At 36.3% G+C, this 18,488-nt stretch overlaps 1 protein-coding gene across 2 annotated transcripts in view; it reads left to right on the top strand.

Moving 5' to 3' along the window:
• The window catches only part of rims4 (regulating synaptic membrane exocytosis 4), a 51,523-nt gene extending 34,156 nt beyond the window's left edge, over positions 1–17,367 (top strand). For both annotated transcript variants that reach the window (XM_040004020.1, XM_040004016.1), the window contains exons 3-6: positions 2,775–2,887; positions 4,297–4,398; positions 6,620–6,759; positions 10,757–17,367. In XM_040004020.1, coding sequence (XP_039859954.1) covers positions 2,775–2,887; positions 4,297–4,398; positions 6,620–6,759; positions 10,757–10,975 — 574 coding nt within the window. In that variant the 3' untranslated portion in view covers positions 10,976–17,367. The remainder of the gene's footprint in view (positions 1–2,774; positions 2,888–4,296; positions 4,399–6,619; positions 6,760–10,756) is intronic.
• Positions 17,368–18,488: the final 1,121 nt, after the last annotated feature.

Genomic DNA, 18,488 nt, shown 5'->3' on the forward strand with positions numbered 1-18,488 from the left:
AAAGGTTAGACTTTGTGCTTTTGTATGACTTTGCTCGAACAATCTAATAACTGAAGACAAAGTCAGCATGAAGTGTCTAGTTTAAAAAATATATAATGATTTGTTCCTTATATGTGCACCCAAGCACTCTTGTGAGAGTGGGGATAATTTAAAATTGAGCAACCATAAAGTATGATAAAATATCAAAGTGAAGGCAAGGTGGAAAAACATGTAGGTTAAAGAGGGGAAGAAGAAGAAGAGAGGGGTATGGAAAAGAGATAAAAGTAGAGACAAGGAGAGAATGTTATCTCGTGGGGCTCGAAACAGCTGCAAACTGCATAATCTGAGAAAAAGGAGGAAAGAAAGAGACTAATGAGAGCTCTGGAGAGAAGGAGGAGAGGTGAAAGGAAAAGAAATGACAGTGAGAGAGGGATGTGTGTAGTTAATCTTTCCTGTCTTTCTTTGCTCAGTCTCTGGTTGGGAACATGGCTAATGACTTTATTTAGAACCAACATGTCCTCGTAACTAAACGACAGAATGGGCTGACTGCCACTGGCTCCAAGTGGCTGTTAGAGAATGGTGAATTATGTGACATATACTACTTTCCCCACTCTCTTAAATGTTTTTTGAGTAATGAATAAATTCTCCACAGAACCAGTAGTCACATTGCACATTTGTCGTTAAATTAAATTATTGCCACCGTCCAAGTTGCAAAAAGTTCATTGTTCAATTTTATGCATGTTTCAAGGTTGTATTACCCTCACAATTGTCACTCACACCTCAGATACAGATACAATATATATACAGTATGTCTGTGTGACCTTTTACATCATGTACAGTGCCATTCACAGGCATACAAACACTGCCTGCCTCATAGGCCTCTTTTTAAACATACCAAGTTCCTACAGATTTAAATGAATTCTTCAAAAATGCATGCATGCATTTTACTACAAATATAGTGCCAGGCAAAAGTTTGCAGTGTGTCTCAACTTTTGGCCAGTGTTTTACAAGCAACAGAGTTGGATTGTCAAGTGTTGAGGGGCATAGTGCGTAAAAGTCACCAACACTCAACTGACTCAGTAACTGGAGAGCTCCAGACTAACTCTGGAATTAAAATCAACACAGAAATCTGCACATAGCGCTTCCAGTTCCTGAGGGTGTAATGCCATTTCTAGGTGGTCCAGTGTGGTCCAGTCACTTTGCTTTCATTGGAAATTTCTTCAGTTGCTTAACTCTAAGTTGGAAAAGTTTAACCAGGGACCTGTCTACTCCAATGTCACCATTGTGTTTTTCTCCTTGTCATTTGTTAAAATTACTGTACCCTGTATAGACGCCACATTACTGCTATTCACTTTCTGCATAAATGGCCCTTTAGAGGTACAGCAGTTTGTCATCATGGTAGAGGTGGGTAGAGCGATCTAAATATCGATAGTACCGATACCATCGCTGGTATTGGTATTGGATCGATACCAGCATAAACACTGTTCCTGTCATGCAGGCACACTGTGCTCCACCTCCTCCTCCCTTCTCTGCTGTGTTTAGTTTTCCTGTGATCACGTGGCTCAGCACTGAGCAGCGACATGCTGCAGTGAGTGAGAAGTACATTACAGCTGTAAATGAAAACACTGCAAACAGTGATGCATGCAGGCTATTCTCTACTGTGGCAAAACCATCAACTTGTACAAAGACACGAAAGTCCATGAAAAGAGAGCTTTGTCCTGGAACGAGCAGCAAAAGAAATGAAGAGAGGAGGAAGTAAATCCCTGACCCTGATCCCCAGCACAGAGACAGAGGTCACTGTCTCAGTCCTTTCATAGAAGCAAGGATAACCTCTATGAAAATAAGCTGGTAGCTCAGATAGGGTTGAAAGTAATAATTTACTCATGACTCGTGTTGGTTCTTCAGCATTACATAATGGTTAGGTGTTATTGGTCACTGTTGTTTCTTTAGTAGACTGATTACTTATCAAATATATTCAGATATTCAAATAATATATCCACAACACTGAATTTAGTTAAAGAAGTTATTCTGTTAGTGAACTATATTAATGTTTTTTAAAAATACAAGATAGCTGAAAGGTGTCCTTTTTATTGTGTTAACTAATTACAAAGTGAAAGTCACAGTGATTAGGTCATTAAAATGTATAAATCATGACACACCACTGCTGCCTGAGATGTTTTTGGTACACAGTGGAGGTCCAGCTTTTAGCCTTGAGGGGTATATCTGTGTAGACTTAAACTGTAGGACGAAAACTGACTTTTACTATGCTCCTACTTTTGAGAGTGTATTGGTATGTTTTATTTACACATCATGTTAGACTCGTAGAGCAATGGAAGAAAAGTGCTGTCGTCTATTGCTCATAGAACAAATAAACCGACACACTCACACACATATTTACTACCTGGCTGTTTGCCACCAAAGCACTTTGAGCTGATTTGTATACACATAAAAACCACACAAAATAAGGACACATGGGGTCAAACTCTAGAGCCAACATCTGAGCCTAGTTTCAGGAAGCCAATTAAAATTTTGTGAGTTTAACTAACCTGAAAGGGGAGTGATAAATGGTATTCGGTTATCAGCCTTTTCTTTCTTTCTTTCTTTCTTTTTTTTTCAGTCCCTATCTCGTTATTCCTCTGGATTGCTTTTGTCCCTATTCTGTTACTCCTCTCTTCCATTGTCTCATTATCTTTCAGTCACTCACTTTCTTCTGCTAATTGAACTGCATTAAGCACTGTCTGGTCATGTTTAACCATCCGTGTCTTTGTCTGCCTGCTTTTTTGTTCCCTCTGCAGTCTTAACTACAGTGGCATGTGTCTGGCATCCGATGCTCAGTTCAGTGACTTCCTGGATGGGATGGGACCAGCCCAGTTTGTTGGGCGACAGACACTGGCGACAACATCCATGGGTAAGAGAAGACTGGAGTTTTAATTATTTTGCTACAGCCAATTCAATTTCTTACATTTCTGTTTCTGTAGAATAAAAACGTGTTTTCCATTTTTGATATACAGGCTGGGTCAGAAAATGAAAAAGAAAAAAAAATGCTTTATACTCATAAAACTGAACCAAATGGTTCCTTAAAATCATTTTACGTTGGCAAAGAAAGTGCCTCACAAATCAGCAGTCTTACTGTTTTTCTCATCATCTCCAGCACTTATTCATTTCCAGGCTGTATATACTGGATATATTGCATGAAGTCTGTCCTCTATAGCAGTGATTTACTGTAAGTGGGTCAGTTTCCTCACTGGCAGCCAGACAGTGTCCTTGGCCCGACAACAGTGACACTGACTGGACCAGCTCCACTCCAAACCTGCTGCCTGGTCCAACATTATATAATGTCAGAGAACCCAGAATAACTTGGCTTTCATCTGAGCTGTGTCACTTTCAAAGGAATACATTTGTCATTTTGGGGACATTTAGTTAAAACTTTTATTCCAAAGTTACTTCTAATGAGAGAAATTATTGCAATGTGCACGCAATTTTAATATAAAAAATGCAGATCATTATTGGAAGAAAACGCAGACAGAGCTATGATTAGAGAGTACATATGAATGATATATTTACTTATTTAGCAGTAAAAGCTTGGTCTCTTACATGTTTTACTGTCTTTATGGCTTTTTTCTGTGAGGAGCCAGCTGACTGGGATAAATTATAGCGTTAAGACTGAACCAAAACCATGACTTATTAAAAAGAAAGCTTCATAGATGCTTGTATTGAAGTTCACACCATTTTGCTTAACATAATTCAAGGAGCTTGATGTTGGGAGACCGACAAGATATTTCTGAATCTCTAAATAGTTTTTATATTAAGCCTTTATTTTATTACTGTATTAATAAGTAACTTACCATGATTTTTATTGTTGGTTGGGTTTATTGCAGAAGTCAAACTGAACTGAGGTCTAGAGAGTGTTTGAGAAAATAATAAGTGAAACTACGGTCTCGTACTCTAGTTTCACTTATTTGATGCAGTCAGATATTAATTTAGTAGGATATGGTCCCATGCAAAGTAAAATAGGACATAAGTCAAAGGATCATTCTGTGATTGCTCATACAGTGTGACTGGCTTCTCATTCAGAATCACCTTCATAATATGACACAGCCATGGTCACAATGTGTAAAAGGCATTTGACAAACCAGTGCAGGATCTACATTTTTATACATGATGGATAGTTTGGACATGTCTAGCAACTGACTTGAAGTTACCAAGTGATCTTACACGATTATGTCTCACATCCATTTTAGTATCTTCTTCTAAAACTATTTACTAATTGTTGGGCTAATATTCACCTCCTTTAACCTCATTTTTTCACCCAATCAGGTGATGTAGAGATTGGACTGATGGAGCGGAATGGGGGACTGGAGGTGGAGGTCGTCCAGGCCAGAGGCCTCACCATGAAACCAGGTTCAAAGGGACCTCCAGGTTTGTCTGTGATCAGTCTTTGAGCTCTGTTTTTCAGAGAATACCATTTATACCATAGCGTGAGGTGTTTTGAGTCGAAATTTAACATTTATAAAGCTGCTTTACTTCTGTTTGTACTCCACATGAATGCTTTACAAGCCAGCAAATAGTTTCACATACACAACAGCCTGTAGGGCATATTTAATACTAATGGGATATAGCTTCCAAAAACATACTTTTTGTGCTTGACAATATAAAAAATAGACGAGTGAAGGGGGGGAATGGAGCAGAAGCAGGCGATGCACTAAATAAGTAAAAACTGCATTTGTCTTTGCTCATGCAGTAGTGAAATGTGCATCTTGATGCTCTGACTTCAGATTTTAATCCATAGATACAGTCCAGTATTAAATGCCTCCTCTGGTCAGAATGATCATATTCTTGACTTTGATTGTAGTGCCTCGCCGCTGCACAATACTAAAGCAGGCATCAATCCCAACTGGATAAGAGCTAAACACCTTCACCGAAATGGAACAAAAAGTACCTGGAAAAAAAACTATGAAGGAGAGATAAAAGAGAATAGGAAAATAAACAGAGGAAAGCAAACAAATCAGCATAGACCAGTATATTGTAACTGAAAGAAAAACATGGTTATGACAAGGGAGGGATAGAGATAAAAGGAACTCCGTGTACAGTGTAAAGACAAGTGAGGTTTTTTCCTGCAGATTTTAGTGAGCCAGTGTCTGAATCATTTCTATCCTGTTATCAGCACACTAGACAGAAAGCTGTGACGTGTGTGTAAGCTCCAGTACTGTAAACTTATATTAGAATGCTGTTAGCAAAACCATATATGATTATTAGCCAATATTTCTTCTTTAAACCTGTATAAACAGTAGTAGATGCTTTTATTCTGACAGCTGGTCAAGTGATCATAAATTATCATAAATCATAGTTTTCAGTTTTTATCATTTTTCTTTTCAAAATATACAGAGGATTAGAACTTTCTCCTTACTTTCTGGTCACTGTGAACAGCAAAATTTTGAACAATAAGCTTGTTCCCTAGCCTGTATTTTGCAAGGTTAGATGGGAGCATCACCACAGGTATCTTAGAACATTCGAGGGTTACACATTCATGTGTTGTGCTTTCATCTTAGGCTTGTTGATGTGATTATACAACATTACAGCTTCATTCACAATTCAGTACTGACACGATCAACTGTTTGGTTCATCTCAGTTCAGCCTCCAAATTCCATTTGTACATTATAAGGAGCATTCAATTCAATTCAATTCAATCTTTATTGGCAGACTTCATGTCCATAGAAACAAGACAGAGACACACACACACAAGCCCTCCCCCTCCCCAAAACACAAGGTATAAACTTTAAAAAAAAATAAATATATATATATATATATAAATAAATATATAACATATAAAACATTTGTAAAAATATAAAACCGTAATATACCTAAAACACAATTACTTAAAAGAAATCAATAAATACACAAACACTTCAACCAGTGCTTTCTCAGACTGGATGAGTAACGGGAACCACTCACTGTCGGATCTGCGAGTGCTAAAATTATACTGTTACTCGAACCATCCAGTCATTCTCTAAAATTGAACATTAACTTTCTTAAAAGTGCTTTAAAAGTCCAAACACCCACAGCTGCAAACATCTGGCTGGCACTACCCCTTCTAGGTATCCTGCAAAGGATTCTCATCGCATCATTATATGCAACATGCAGCTTCTGCATGCTACATTGTTTGTAGGATGACCACAAGGGGGGCAGTATATAGCAGTGTGCAATATGCTTTAACAAAGCCACTTTAACTGGAAGTGAACAAAAGCTGAATTTGCGTGCAATAGTATTTGTCTGCACATAGAGCTTACACCGTTGTCTGTATATGTCATCATCATCATTCATTTGCTCAGTAATAAAGTGACCGAGGTATTTCACCTTTTTTGGGGCCAGTTTAAACAAAGGGAAATTTAGCTGTTTATCCTGCTTAGTTCTACATATCAAAACAGCACTTTTAACAGCATTGTACTTTATGTCATATTGCACACCATTATTTGTTAGTTATTATTTTATGGCATTCTGTTCAAAACACACTGTATGTGACAAATGCCCAGACAGTATGTTGGAAGATCTTTTAGTCTCAACAAGATGAGCATATTTTTTTATCATATACTGAAAAACTAGAAATTAATCAGTCAAATCTATGTGTTTGCTGTCATTCTAGCGGCCTACATTAAAGTTTATCTTCTGGAGAATGGAATCTGTGTGGCCAAGAAGAAGACAAAGTCAGTGAGAAAATCTCTGGATCCTCTCTACAACCAGGTCCTGGTCTTCTCTGAGAGTCCACAGGGGAAAGTGGTCCAGGTAAGATACACCTAACTTGACGTGCCATGCAGTTTGTTACACAGAACAATCAATTTGGGCATCAGCAGAAAATACAGAGAATGCTGATTCTATTGCAGGCTAATCATATCATGGAACCATTCAATATTTTATGAAAGTGCTGAATAAGAAGTACAGTGGGCCAAAGTTGGAGGTGCTTTGAAAGTTAGCATCCATAGACATTTTGTGTCATCTTTGTGAAGAAAATATATCTATAAAAGAAACATGAATTCTGTATGAGAGCATCATCTTGCAGTGTCCTTACACCTAAAACACCCTCATGGCTTCCAGTGACTGTCAACTGTGGAACAATCATTGGTACAGATCACTTTGATTTGTCAACAAGTTAACAACAAAGCTTAATGCGCAGCAAAAGGATTCCTGACGAATACAAAAAACAAGCTGTGAATTTACGTGTCTAATCTACAATATTGTGAAAAACGTGTAACTGTGAATAAATCCAAAATTTGGATTTTTCCTTTAAAGAAAATGCGTTTTGTTTTGTTTTTCACATAAAATTGTGACTTTATTTTTTACACTATTTTTACAAGGGTTTTGTTATGTATGATTCTAAGTTTCAGGTGCCCTAAGTTTAATTGATAGATATTTTTGTTTTTTGTTTTGTTTTGGTTGCGTGGCTCCCTAAAAGCTATTTGGCACAGAGCACTTTCATTTGTCTAAAATGTAACACATAATTTCATGTTTTGTCATCAAAAATGTTGAAAGAAGAGCAATTGTTTTTTTTGTAAAGGTCTATTTGTAAACAGAATTGAATATTGAACAGGAATTAAATATGTCATTGGTGTTTCAGAGTTCACAGTTTCATCATTCTGTAATATAATATCCATTAATATCCAGTACACTCTTCTCACATGATAGGATTGTTAATTAAATGGAAATTAACAGTATAATTTACATGTAATAACACTTTCTGAAATTTTTAAAAAAGGTAAGACACAAATCCTTTTGGGATTTCATCAGAAAATGCATCTAGCATAAAAAAATGTCAAAAATACCTTTTTAAAAAGTCAAATCTATTATAAGTATTTGTGGGAGCACAGATTTACTAAATATTCAAGAGTTATACATGTATGTAAAATTACATGTAAAAACCAGGCCATTGCTGTTATGATAAATCCACTTAATAGTTTTTATAAAAATGTTTTCAATTTTATTTATGCATAGTATATCTTTTTCCTAACATTTAATAGGGATTAAATGTACATGATTTTGAAAAAAATTCCAACTAATAACAATAATATTCTGTCATTTTTGGCCTGGTTATTTATATTATAGCAGTGTTTGGCTATATTATTAGGTAACTGTTTTAACAAGTAAATACCGCTATTTAACATAAAACAGACAAAAAATACACAAGAGCTCATGTAACTTAAAGCTAAAAACTGCATTTTAATTACAGAGAGTTGATGTAAGTTAATGCAATGATACATTTCTGTTATTTTAGAGCATTTTTTCTGGCGTCTCAACTGCCAGAATATTACCCTTTTATGTATTTTTTCCCATCAGCAATCAGCAGGTAAAAATAGTATAGTGTTCAGTGGAGAGACTTGCAGCTCTTGCTCTGGCTGCTCTGGCTGCTCTGCTGCTCCCGTCACTGTGTAATTAGCCACTAAACGCCTCCCTCTTAATTATCTGCTGTCATGTCGCTGTCCTTCGAGTTTCATCAAACTCATTCACACTGGATAATGAAAATCGCTGAAATCAGCAGCACTTTTCAATTTGTCACTTACTGATCTAGCAAAGCGAAAAGCTGCTTAAGTCTACACTGAAAAGTCACTGAGAAACTTACTACTTGTGCCCAAAACCAACTCTCAGCTTTTTCAGCTATTTTTCCAGCCTTTCCAAAACATATCAAGTGCGAAATCTAACTAACAGCTGTTTGTCAACTTTTATTTTGACATCATAAAAAACAAATTCATGGAGGTTTCTTTTGTCCCCATTCGGAACATTTTATAAATGAGGCATGGCTATAAGGGGTAAATTAAGATTTTATATGGCGCATGACGACAAAGTGTGTAATGATTCACCAAATTCATGGTTAGGGGGTGGGCATAAAAGTTGTTAAATAGAGTACCACCCTGCATGATCACTTTATAATGATTTGTTAATTAACTAAAATGAGACTTCATTTGTCACACTGCCAAAAATAACTTGAAGTGAACACCAAGGGCCTGCGTGGGTGACAGAATGAAATTGTGCTTTATTTATTTACAGTGATACTAATATAAAACACTGCACAGTGAGGTAGATGAGTCCAACATGGTGAAAAAAATTGAAAGCAATGAGCTCAAGAAAAGATATAGTCAGGAGGAGAAAACAACCAGGGAGACTCAGAAACATGAGGGTATTACAAGCAAGAAGGCTGAGGGGGAATAGACTCAAGACAGTAATGTAAAAGGGAAACAATGAGGTGATGCACAGCACAGAAAGCCACGATGAACTAATGTTCACAACAAGGCACAAAGTAAAATAACACAGAATACAACCGGAAGCAGAGGTTGCAACACAACGAGCATTTTGGAATCTGAAATGAAGTCGTTAAAGGCAGATGATGTTTTACTCAGTGTCAATAAACAACAAAACAACAAAAATGAGTGGCAGCTGTTACTGAATTCCTAAATTTATACTACAGTTATTTTCTTCTTTCTTTGATTATTATTAAAAACAGATCCAGGGTTTACTTTGTGTATGTTTCCAGTATGTGTCTTTTATCTGACTCTTTTCAATCATTTATTATTAAGCTGTCTCTTCAAACTAGGGGGAGGTTCTGCTGTCAAACTGTCAGCGGATTAGAAAATGACATGCTGGCTATTTGGAATAATCTCACTAGGTTATATGTGACTTTTATATGCTAGACCACAGACATGTAAATATTTATTATAACATACACTTACTTAACAAGGTGAGGTAATTCTGTCCAGTGCCATTGCTTATAGATCAACGTCAACCTGGCATCAGTGTTCAAATTCAGCCTGTCTTAACCTAATCGCTTCTGACACAACCCTCAAACAGTCATTAAACTTAGTGGTTATTCCAAAATAATGGGTATTAATCTTTCTGTTTACGCTGCCTAAGAAAGCTTCCCACTGGAGGGATTTGCTCCCATTCGGGCCCAGAAACATTAGTGAGATCTAGCACTGATTCTGCCTTGTTCTCCGAGCATTTCTCTTATTCCTAGAGAGTGCAAACTTTGGATCTTGGACACTGCAGATGTCATCCTCCATAGCTAACAAACAACTGGTTTCTGCTGTTTTAACTCTCACTTCTCCCATTACCAATGTCTCTCTCCTAATTTGTAGAGGTTAAGGTTAAGATCTTTTTTGAAGAAAAATCAGAAAAAGAAATAGATTATCCTTCTTTGAAAAGCGGAAGACTAGGTTGAAATAGATTTGACCTTTGAGTCTCTGTGGAAATCACTTGCAGACACACACTAACATATACCAAGGAAATCAGTGTGCTGGGATGTACAGACACACAAGACCAAAACATGAGTGGACACATTTGCTGAAGGATATTGATTATTTTGTCCATTCCTTGACAAGCTGCTGGGTGGTCTGAGATGAGTCCTGATGTTATCAGGTTGTCAGGAGGCAGAGGACAACAAAAGTACAAACACACACAGGATTCCAAACACTACCATCATCCTTCTCTCTCGTGCACAGCACCTCTTTATTTAGTTTTATTGACACCTAACTCTTCTCTCTGTTGCTGTACCAGAGAGAATAACTATCAAGACTGATGGGTTTAGTACAGATGAGCAAGGCAGCTTATTAACCTTATTCCTTTATTTTGTTTTCAGTCTTGCAGTAGGCTCTGTAAACATGCATTCTATCCCTTCCTGAGTCTATATGTAATTACAAATGCAGGAAATAAACATTCTGGTTTTTATTATAGGAATATATTTTAGTATATTTTAGAGTCTTACCTTCTAACTCTATCTTACGACTCTCTTCCACAGGTTATTGTTTGGGGCAACTATGGACGGATGGACCGCAAATGCTTCATGGGTGTAGCTCGAATCCTACTGGAGGAGCTGGACCTCAGCACAATGGTTATCGGCTGGTACAAGCTTTTCCCTACCTCCTCCATGGTGGATCCAACAATGGCACCACTCATCCGCCATTCATCCCAGATGTCATTGGAGAGCACCATTGGGCCCTGTTGTGAGCGATCATAAGACTCACGCAGAAATGTATAGTTTTGATGTTGCGGCTAAGTTTCCATTGCTTCAACCAAGTACAGAGTTTTTGTAAACCCTGCATTGCTGCACCTGGGTCAGCCAGGCAGTGCTGTCCCTGGAGCAGGTAGATGTAAAGTATCTCACTCAAGGCTACTTCGACAGGCCCAGCTACACTGGGGAATGAATCACTTCCCTAATTTGGAAATCAATTTACAAACCAGTTGGTCATGCTGGTTCTCATTGGAAATGTGTTATAATTCTTTGATATTGTATCAGACTGTTTCCCGAGACTCATGGGAAGTACATTTCTTTTGTTGTTGCAACCGACCGCCCCTCAGACTTGAAGGAATTTTTTTTTCTCTTCAGAGCTCTATAAAGAAAAAACAAAAACCTTCTTAATGAGGATACTTCAAAGAAGGGTTTGGTTGCCGACATTGATTACATCCTATTGGGACCACGATAGACTCCAGGCTCAGCTTCGCTTCAGCTACAGCCCTTCTTTACAGCCTACATTCAATTCCCCATCCCAGGACTGCTTGTTGTCTTTCTGTGTCTTCATTAAGGGGCTGGGCAGCTTCTGAGTGTTACTGTCTACCCACGAGTCCTAGGAGAAAGTGAGACTGTCCTCAAATTGTTTGACAAACCACCATCTCATTTTGAGGGAGCATTGATGGCGAATGAATGTGTGCATAGCAACTTGAGAGGCTTTCAAAGAATATATAAAGTTAAGTGTTGTAACTGACCAAGACATTACCTGGTTTTTAGCACTTGACCTGTATTACATTTCTTGTGTCACACGTTTGGCCCATTATTGTTCACTTTATTTGGTAAAATGTAGAGAATCTGAGAGGTAGAAATATGAATGAAACCCCCATCATCTACTGGAAGGATGAAGATATGGACCTGATTTTGTGGGTCAGGGCTAGTCCTGGCTTTCTCTCCTGTTAACTACATTTACCTGGAATACAAGGTATAAAGTGGTCAAAGAGTGAATTTATATGGCTTAGAAGAAGAACTACCACATTATGAGTTCTAAAAAAAAACGTGTCTCATTATAACCCCAAAGCATGTACTTTTTACATTGCAATGAATCTTGGTATTAGCTGATTTTGCAGATTGTTTTGTCACCATTTTTGGAAGGTGCTTTTCAATCACATCAGTTACTGTTGTGTTTGGAATCAAGCACATAAAAACATGTATCTTTTGGGTTTAAAAGAAAATAGCTGGGTGTTTCTTGAATCAACAGCACACAGATTATGTTCAATTAGAGATTTCCAGAGTATGGCACCAGATGTAATCAAAGTCCACCAACCGGAATCACTTCAGGCGGTGTGATATGTGAAAACATTTGACTCCTTCCTCTTGAATATCGTTATGAAAATGCTAGTTCGATCATTTCACAACCACACTAAATTGGATTTTATGCATGCATTATATCGTATTAGATTAGAATTAGAATTCAAACCAAATAACCATAAATGCATGATCTTAGCATGATTAAATTATGTTAACCTTTATGAGGACGCCATCTACATATGCCTGGCAAGAAACAACCAGGGTTTAATGGGCTCATGTTGAAGGTGTTTTACTCTTATTTAGTTTAATATAGTTTTCACATTCCACATTCACATGGAATACAGGAGGTAGTTTTGTATCTGAGCTGTAGCACTGACAAACAACAAGCAAATGCAATAGCAATCTGACGTCACTGACTTAACACATTGCTGTACATCCCAGTTTAAGTGTAGTTTCTTTTTAGCTAATACTGTAGAAATAGATTCCTCCCCGCTATTTTTAAAGCGTTGGCTAACAGTTGTCTAATAACAGTTTATACTGTGCCAATTTTTACCAGCAAGTGTCTTCTTCTTCCTTTTCTTCAATTACCTTGCGGCATGTGCCATTATGAGGGAGGCACAAAAACAACCACTTATAACATCTGACAGCAACATTCAGGCTGTGCAGAGAATCACCCCCTTTATTCTAAATTACAGTCCTAATCCACAGAACGTCAAGGCACCTGGTGATTAGCCATGCTACCACTCAGTACAGAGGAAAAAAGGAAAGAGAGGAAGGAAGCATGAAATGTACTTTGCATCATCCAAACAAAGGATCTGAGTGGACTGACGTCAGGTTTTGTGGACTTCAGAAAAGGACACAAAAATAGGTGGAATTAAAGGAAACACAATGTGCACACTGTAGAGAAATTCATAGTTTATTGAAACGCAAAAGCATATGTATTTCATTTGGGCACTTTATGATTCTTAATGTCTTTTTATGTGTAAATATTGTTAGTGTCTTCTGGAGTGAGCCAAAGTTAACTTATAATGGCTGAGGTGGTTAATGTCAAAGCTCTGAAGGAGGGAAGTGATATCCTTGTTAGTTACTGTAAGATTGTAGCATTAGCTGGTAGCATTCGCATGACTAATTTAAACTTCTAATTAACAAACAACTTGATAAGACTAAGCATGAACTACATGCTACACAGCAGGAAGACTAGTGAAATACAGTACATTGGGTTAAGACCCAATGATAGTGGGGGTCAAAATATGTAGCAAATGTATTTAGATAATGATAAAGGTGACTAATTGTTTTTTTTTTCTAAATTAATAAAACATTCTAATATGAAGATTTTAAGCCAGTTTATTTCATTAATTAATTTATTGTTTTTGGGGTTTTTTTTTACTTTGAATGAAAATTTCAGAACCAAATTTTTATTAAATCTGCTTTTAATTTAATCAAATCACCGAATTTGGAGCAATTTTACTCTAAAAAGGGGCCTCTAAAATTGCCTCTCTTTTTCCAGTAGCAGTGTTGCAGGGATATTAATGCTGCATTTAGTTCCAAACTGTTTAACAAAATTCTGTAAAGCAATAATCAGAAAGCATCCACTCACTGTATTTGTCTGTTACTTGACAGAAAAATGACATGAGTAAGTAGTGATTTTCGCTGTGGTAAGATTCATCATTGAAAACAAAACAATTGAATTCATCATGAGGCATAAAGGGACTTTTTTTTTTTTTTAAATGTGCAATTCCAAACTTTTACTTTGAAAAAAATGTCTTAACGTGTCCATTTGTTGCATGTGCAGACAAATGACACTGAATGCAGAAACTGAAAATCACTTCCAGAAAAATGTCATTTTATTTTTTTCAATGTTTTTTCAACAAAACTGTCATGTAGTGTCTTATATCTGTAAAAAAGTGTTAGAACTCTGTATGTACCATACATACATATATACAAATATATAAAATTAATATATAATTAGATATAAAATAATGAACTCCCCTTACTTTCACTCAAGGAATGTGTTTGTATTAGTGCTTTTTGTGCCAAAACAGAGATTAGATTAGATATTTGATGGGTAATGGGTTGTTTTCCCAGTTTTGATTCAATGAAAGCGAGTTTCACAAAACTGGGATTTAGTCGTTCACCAAGCCATAAGCAGGATACATGCATCCAAATGATCTAGATTTATCTAATGGCAGCCAGGAGTGATGTAAAAAAACATCACTGAAGTTTCCCACCTCTCTATCTCTAACCTGCAGCCGCTCCCTGTGCAACATAAAGGAACAGATGTTTATAAAGCATTTATCAAAGAGACAATTGTTAACTGTACCATATTAAACTTTAAACAAGTTTCCCAACATTTCCCCTCTCCAGTGGAGAAACATGACAGCAGTAGTGTGCGATGCATGCAGGAAATAATGGGGTTTTTATGACATCTACAGATGCAGTCATTTGTGTGAATTTGGGGTATGATTTATTATTCAAATAATATTAATATTAATAATAATATTGTTAATAATAATAATAATAATAATTCTGTAAGTGTCTGAGAGACAGTTTATATGCCACCCTTCTTACCAGGATTAAGAGTTACTGTTTGTTAATAATCATTGTGTAAATTTTCTCGTGCAATGATTCGTCTTCATCACTTTGAGTTAGTCTGTGACACTGTGTAATTTTGAAGGCAAATGATTGACCTGATGAAGTCTGTTAATGTTATTGTTGACATGTTCAGGACCAAAAATGTATGTTTTTGCATCCCTCCATGTTTTGATTGTGTCTGCCACTTGGATGTTAATTGTATACTTCTATCAATTGTAATGTAAGTAGAGGCCTTAAATACACAATACACATTTTTGCCAGGGCTAAGGAATGAGAATTGGCACACTAAGTGATCAACACAGGGCAAGAAAAGAGAGAAAAAAACATTTCAATCCATTATTTAAAACAACTTTAGTGTCATCTATGGAAATAGAAATCTGTGCATATGTTCTTAATGAATTTCTGATATACTGAACAAATGAACAAATTGAGCAAAAAAACTAATAATAATAAAACAATAAAAACATATTTTACAGGATAGATTCAAACATTTTGACCCATTTCTTATCAAAACATATTTTCTAAACTTAAAATTATGCTGTTGTTTATCTGTTGATGTTTGGATGCACCTCGTTTTACTTTTATGTTTCAAATGAGGTGTTTAAACAAAACAAAAAGCCCCCACTAATCCTATCTTGCCGAGGTCCTTTTACACTGTTAAGGTTGTAATTCTGCAAAACCAGACCTTACTTTTTATACGTTAGCGGTACTTAATTGTATACATGGTGCCATTTGGGACCAATGCCCAAGAAATGAAGAAAACTGTAGGGGAACAATTTTGTTACACGTATTAAGCTTCTTGTGTGTTTTTGCTCATATTTTTTAGGGTGTAATTTTTACATACCTGCCCCTTTGGCTGCTGCTGGCTTTTACACATTATAAACTGCCATTCACCTGGTTATAGCAAACAGTAGTATATTAAGATGAGTCATGTGCTCCTTTGGTCTTTATTTATATTAACTTTAAAAATAAATCAATGAAGAGCAGATATGTCGAGACAGTTGAAAACAAATTCTTAAAAAAAAATCACATTCTTTAAAAATAAAATAAAAAGTCAAATATGAATATTATGCTTCCTCGCAGGCCAGACTTTCTGCTGCTAAGCAGCTGATAAGATTAGTGATGATATAATGTACAAGCACAGCTTGAGGCACTGAATATTAAGTAAATTCAATAATACAATTCATTTGGGGATATTTTGGACTGTCAGAAAAATGCATACTTTCTAAAGACTCAGCACAGAATGCTAGTCTGGTGTGGTTAAGTGTGCTGTGTCAGCGATAAATGACCACTATGCCAAAAGTCTTTTAGGCCCAACACCAAGTTGTAGTGATAAAACGTATATGCCTGGGGTTTATGACCTCAGGGGAATCCTCCAAAATTTTGAGGTAAACAAAACATCCTTAATAACGACTAATATCTCTTACTTAAATTGTAAATTAAAATAGGCCAAAAGATAGTTAATGTTTTGCCCCATTTTGACAGAGATTATGTAGTTCATGTTTAAATGTCAGCAAATAGCTTCAATATGTGTAAACTGGAGAACTACTTTTTCATGTAGTAGTCAATAAAACATTGAGCTAACCTTGGTGTACAATGGGTTAAGTCTGTGTCTGTTTTTGCAGATCAACCTAAAAGTGACACTGGAAAGATTTACCTTTGAAGAAGAAAAGAAAAAAAAATTCTGTTATCTGCTAAAATCAGCCATATCTTTCCCCTCTGAAGTACATGAGATTTTACTCATTAGAAAGAAAGAAAGCACTCCTTGAATCGTTTTCTTTAGAGTGACAGTGTGTATGTTTCTCGACATATCAAATTATGTTCTCTCACAGGGAAGAGGTGGATGAGTGGGTGGATGAAAGGGAAGATGCTGCTCCTCTGTGGCTATTATGAAACAGTGGCTGGTGGATCCCAAAAGCAGCACATCTCCTCCAGTCCGCTGTGCTGCAGAGACAGCGATCCACAAGCTTTATTTTTTTCCTTCTTAGAGCCCCCAACCGCCTCACAGCCCAAAACTAACCCTCATAAATGTTTTCCCTCACACACCATCTGGTAGATTATCGCGTTCAAAGCATTTCATATTACCATGACTTAATACATTACACAGTTCGGTGAACCAAGTGAGAATCAAAGTGCCATGAGAAATCATAACTTTGTTTTTTTCTTTTCTTTTGGTTTTGTTTTGCTTTTTTTTTGTTCTGTTTTGTTGTTACCGTTTTTATTTTATGACTGTTTGGTGTAGATTTAGCTCTCATCTTTCTAGATTATATCTCAGTCATTCAGTTCTACACAAGTCTTAACTCACTGTTTTGCAAACATGGTTGTTTTATTTCCTCAGTGATACAAAGCCATCATATTAAAAAATTCACAGCCTTAAATTCTATTCTTTAAATCATGTGGTGATGTCTTCTAAAGGCATATGAGAATTGTCTAAACCATACATATTCCCAAGACCCCTAACATAATAAGGGAAGGCGATGTTTTGGTTTTAAGATGCATAGTATAAAACAGTTTTACAGGCCTTCTTATGTTTTCAAGGACATGTAATATGGGCAACGTCTGGAAGCAATGTTACTGGAAAAGTTTTCCTTAGTGATGAGCATTTATCCAGGGAAAAATTGTTTTTGTCAGCTACACTTTCATTAGATAAATAAACCTATCCTTTTTCTTTCTTCATTGTCTTTATTGTTGCACTTGCAATTTTTGCTACTAGAACATTAACAGCAGTAACAGTAAGGTATTTTACCAGGTATCTGTTTAAACGCCATATTTTAAGAATTGCCAATCTGTTTAAATATTTGAAATACTGATTTGTAAGTATATTGCATTTTTTTTTTCGATTTACTTTATTCCAGTAGAATAGCATTAACAATCGTTAGCATTAAAGTACAAAAAAGCTGCAAAAGTCCATATGCATTGCTTTCCATTTGTTGCTCATGTTTTACTGACTTGAAGTCCTGAATGTTATCAGAAGAGTGACAAAATGTTGTAACTTTAGTTTTAGTCACTGCGCTGTCATTTAAAACACATATATTTGCAGATTCTTTGGGAAACTGTTATATTGTTGAGTAAATGCACAATTTGGTGTATTGTTATTCTATTCCAGCTGTCAATAAAATAGTTTAACTCCATCATTAAATGCTTTATCTGTTTTTTTTTTAATCTATTTGTTTAATTTAAGGTGGTCATATAAAAAGCAGCAGAAAGACGTTCTATGCTTACAAAACATTGCTTATTGATTATTTGTACAGTGTCGATATTATATTGCTTTATTTTTAAACAGCCTTTTTAAGATCTGGCCAAGCGCTACAGAAGAAAACAAGCCTATGGCTAACTCTGGGACATTTACTGCAATGTTTATTAATGCACATCATCCCTGTTAGAAAGAAAAAACAAATACATCAAAATCCTGGAAAAGGAATGTCACATCCACTCAAAGGGAGACAATCAGACACATACTTGTCATACCAGCTAAGAAGTACTTTTTAATTATAATTGAATTTTTATTTTTCAGAAGGGGGCACAGTTAGCCCATAAGCAACATAACACTGACAAGCTACATAAGGGTGAGTCTGGTTTGGATGGACAGAGGACTACACCTTTACAACAAAAGACACTTCGA

This window comes from Simochromis diagramma, unplaced genomic scaffold, assembly GCF_900408965.1.
Source record: "Simochromis diagramma unplaced genomic scaffold, fSimDia1.1 OVJJ01000320.1, whole genome shotgun sequence".
Classification (NCBI taxonomy): Eukaryota; Metazoa; Chordata; class Actinopteri; order Cichliformes; family Cichlidae; genus Simochromis; species Simochromis diagramma.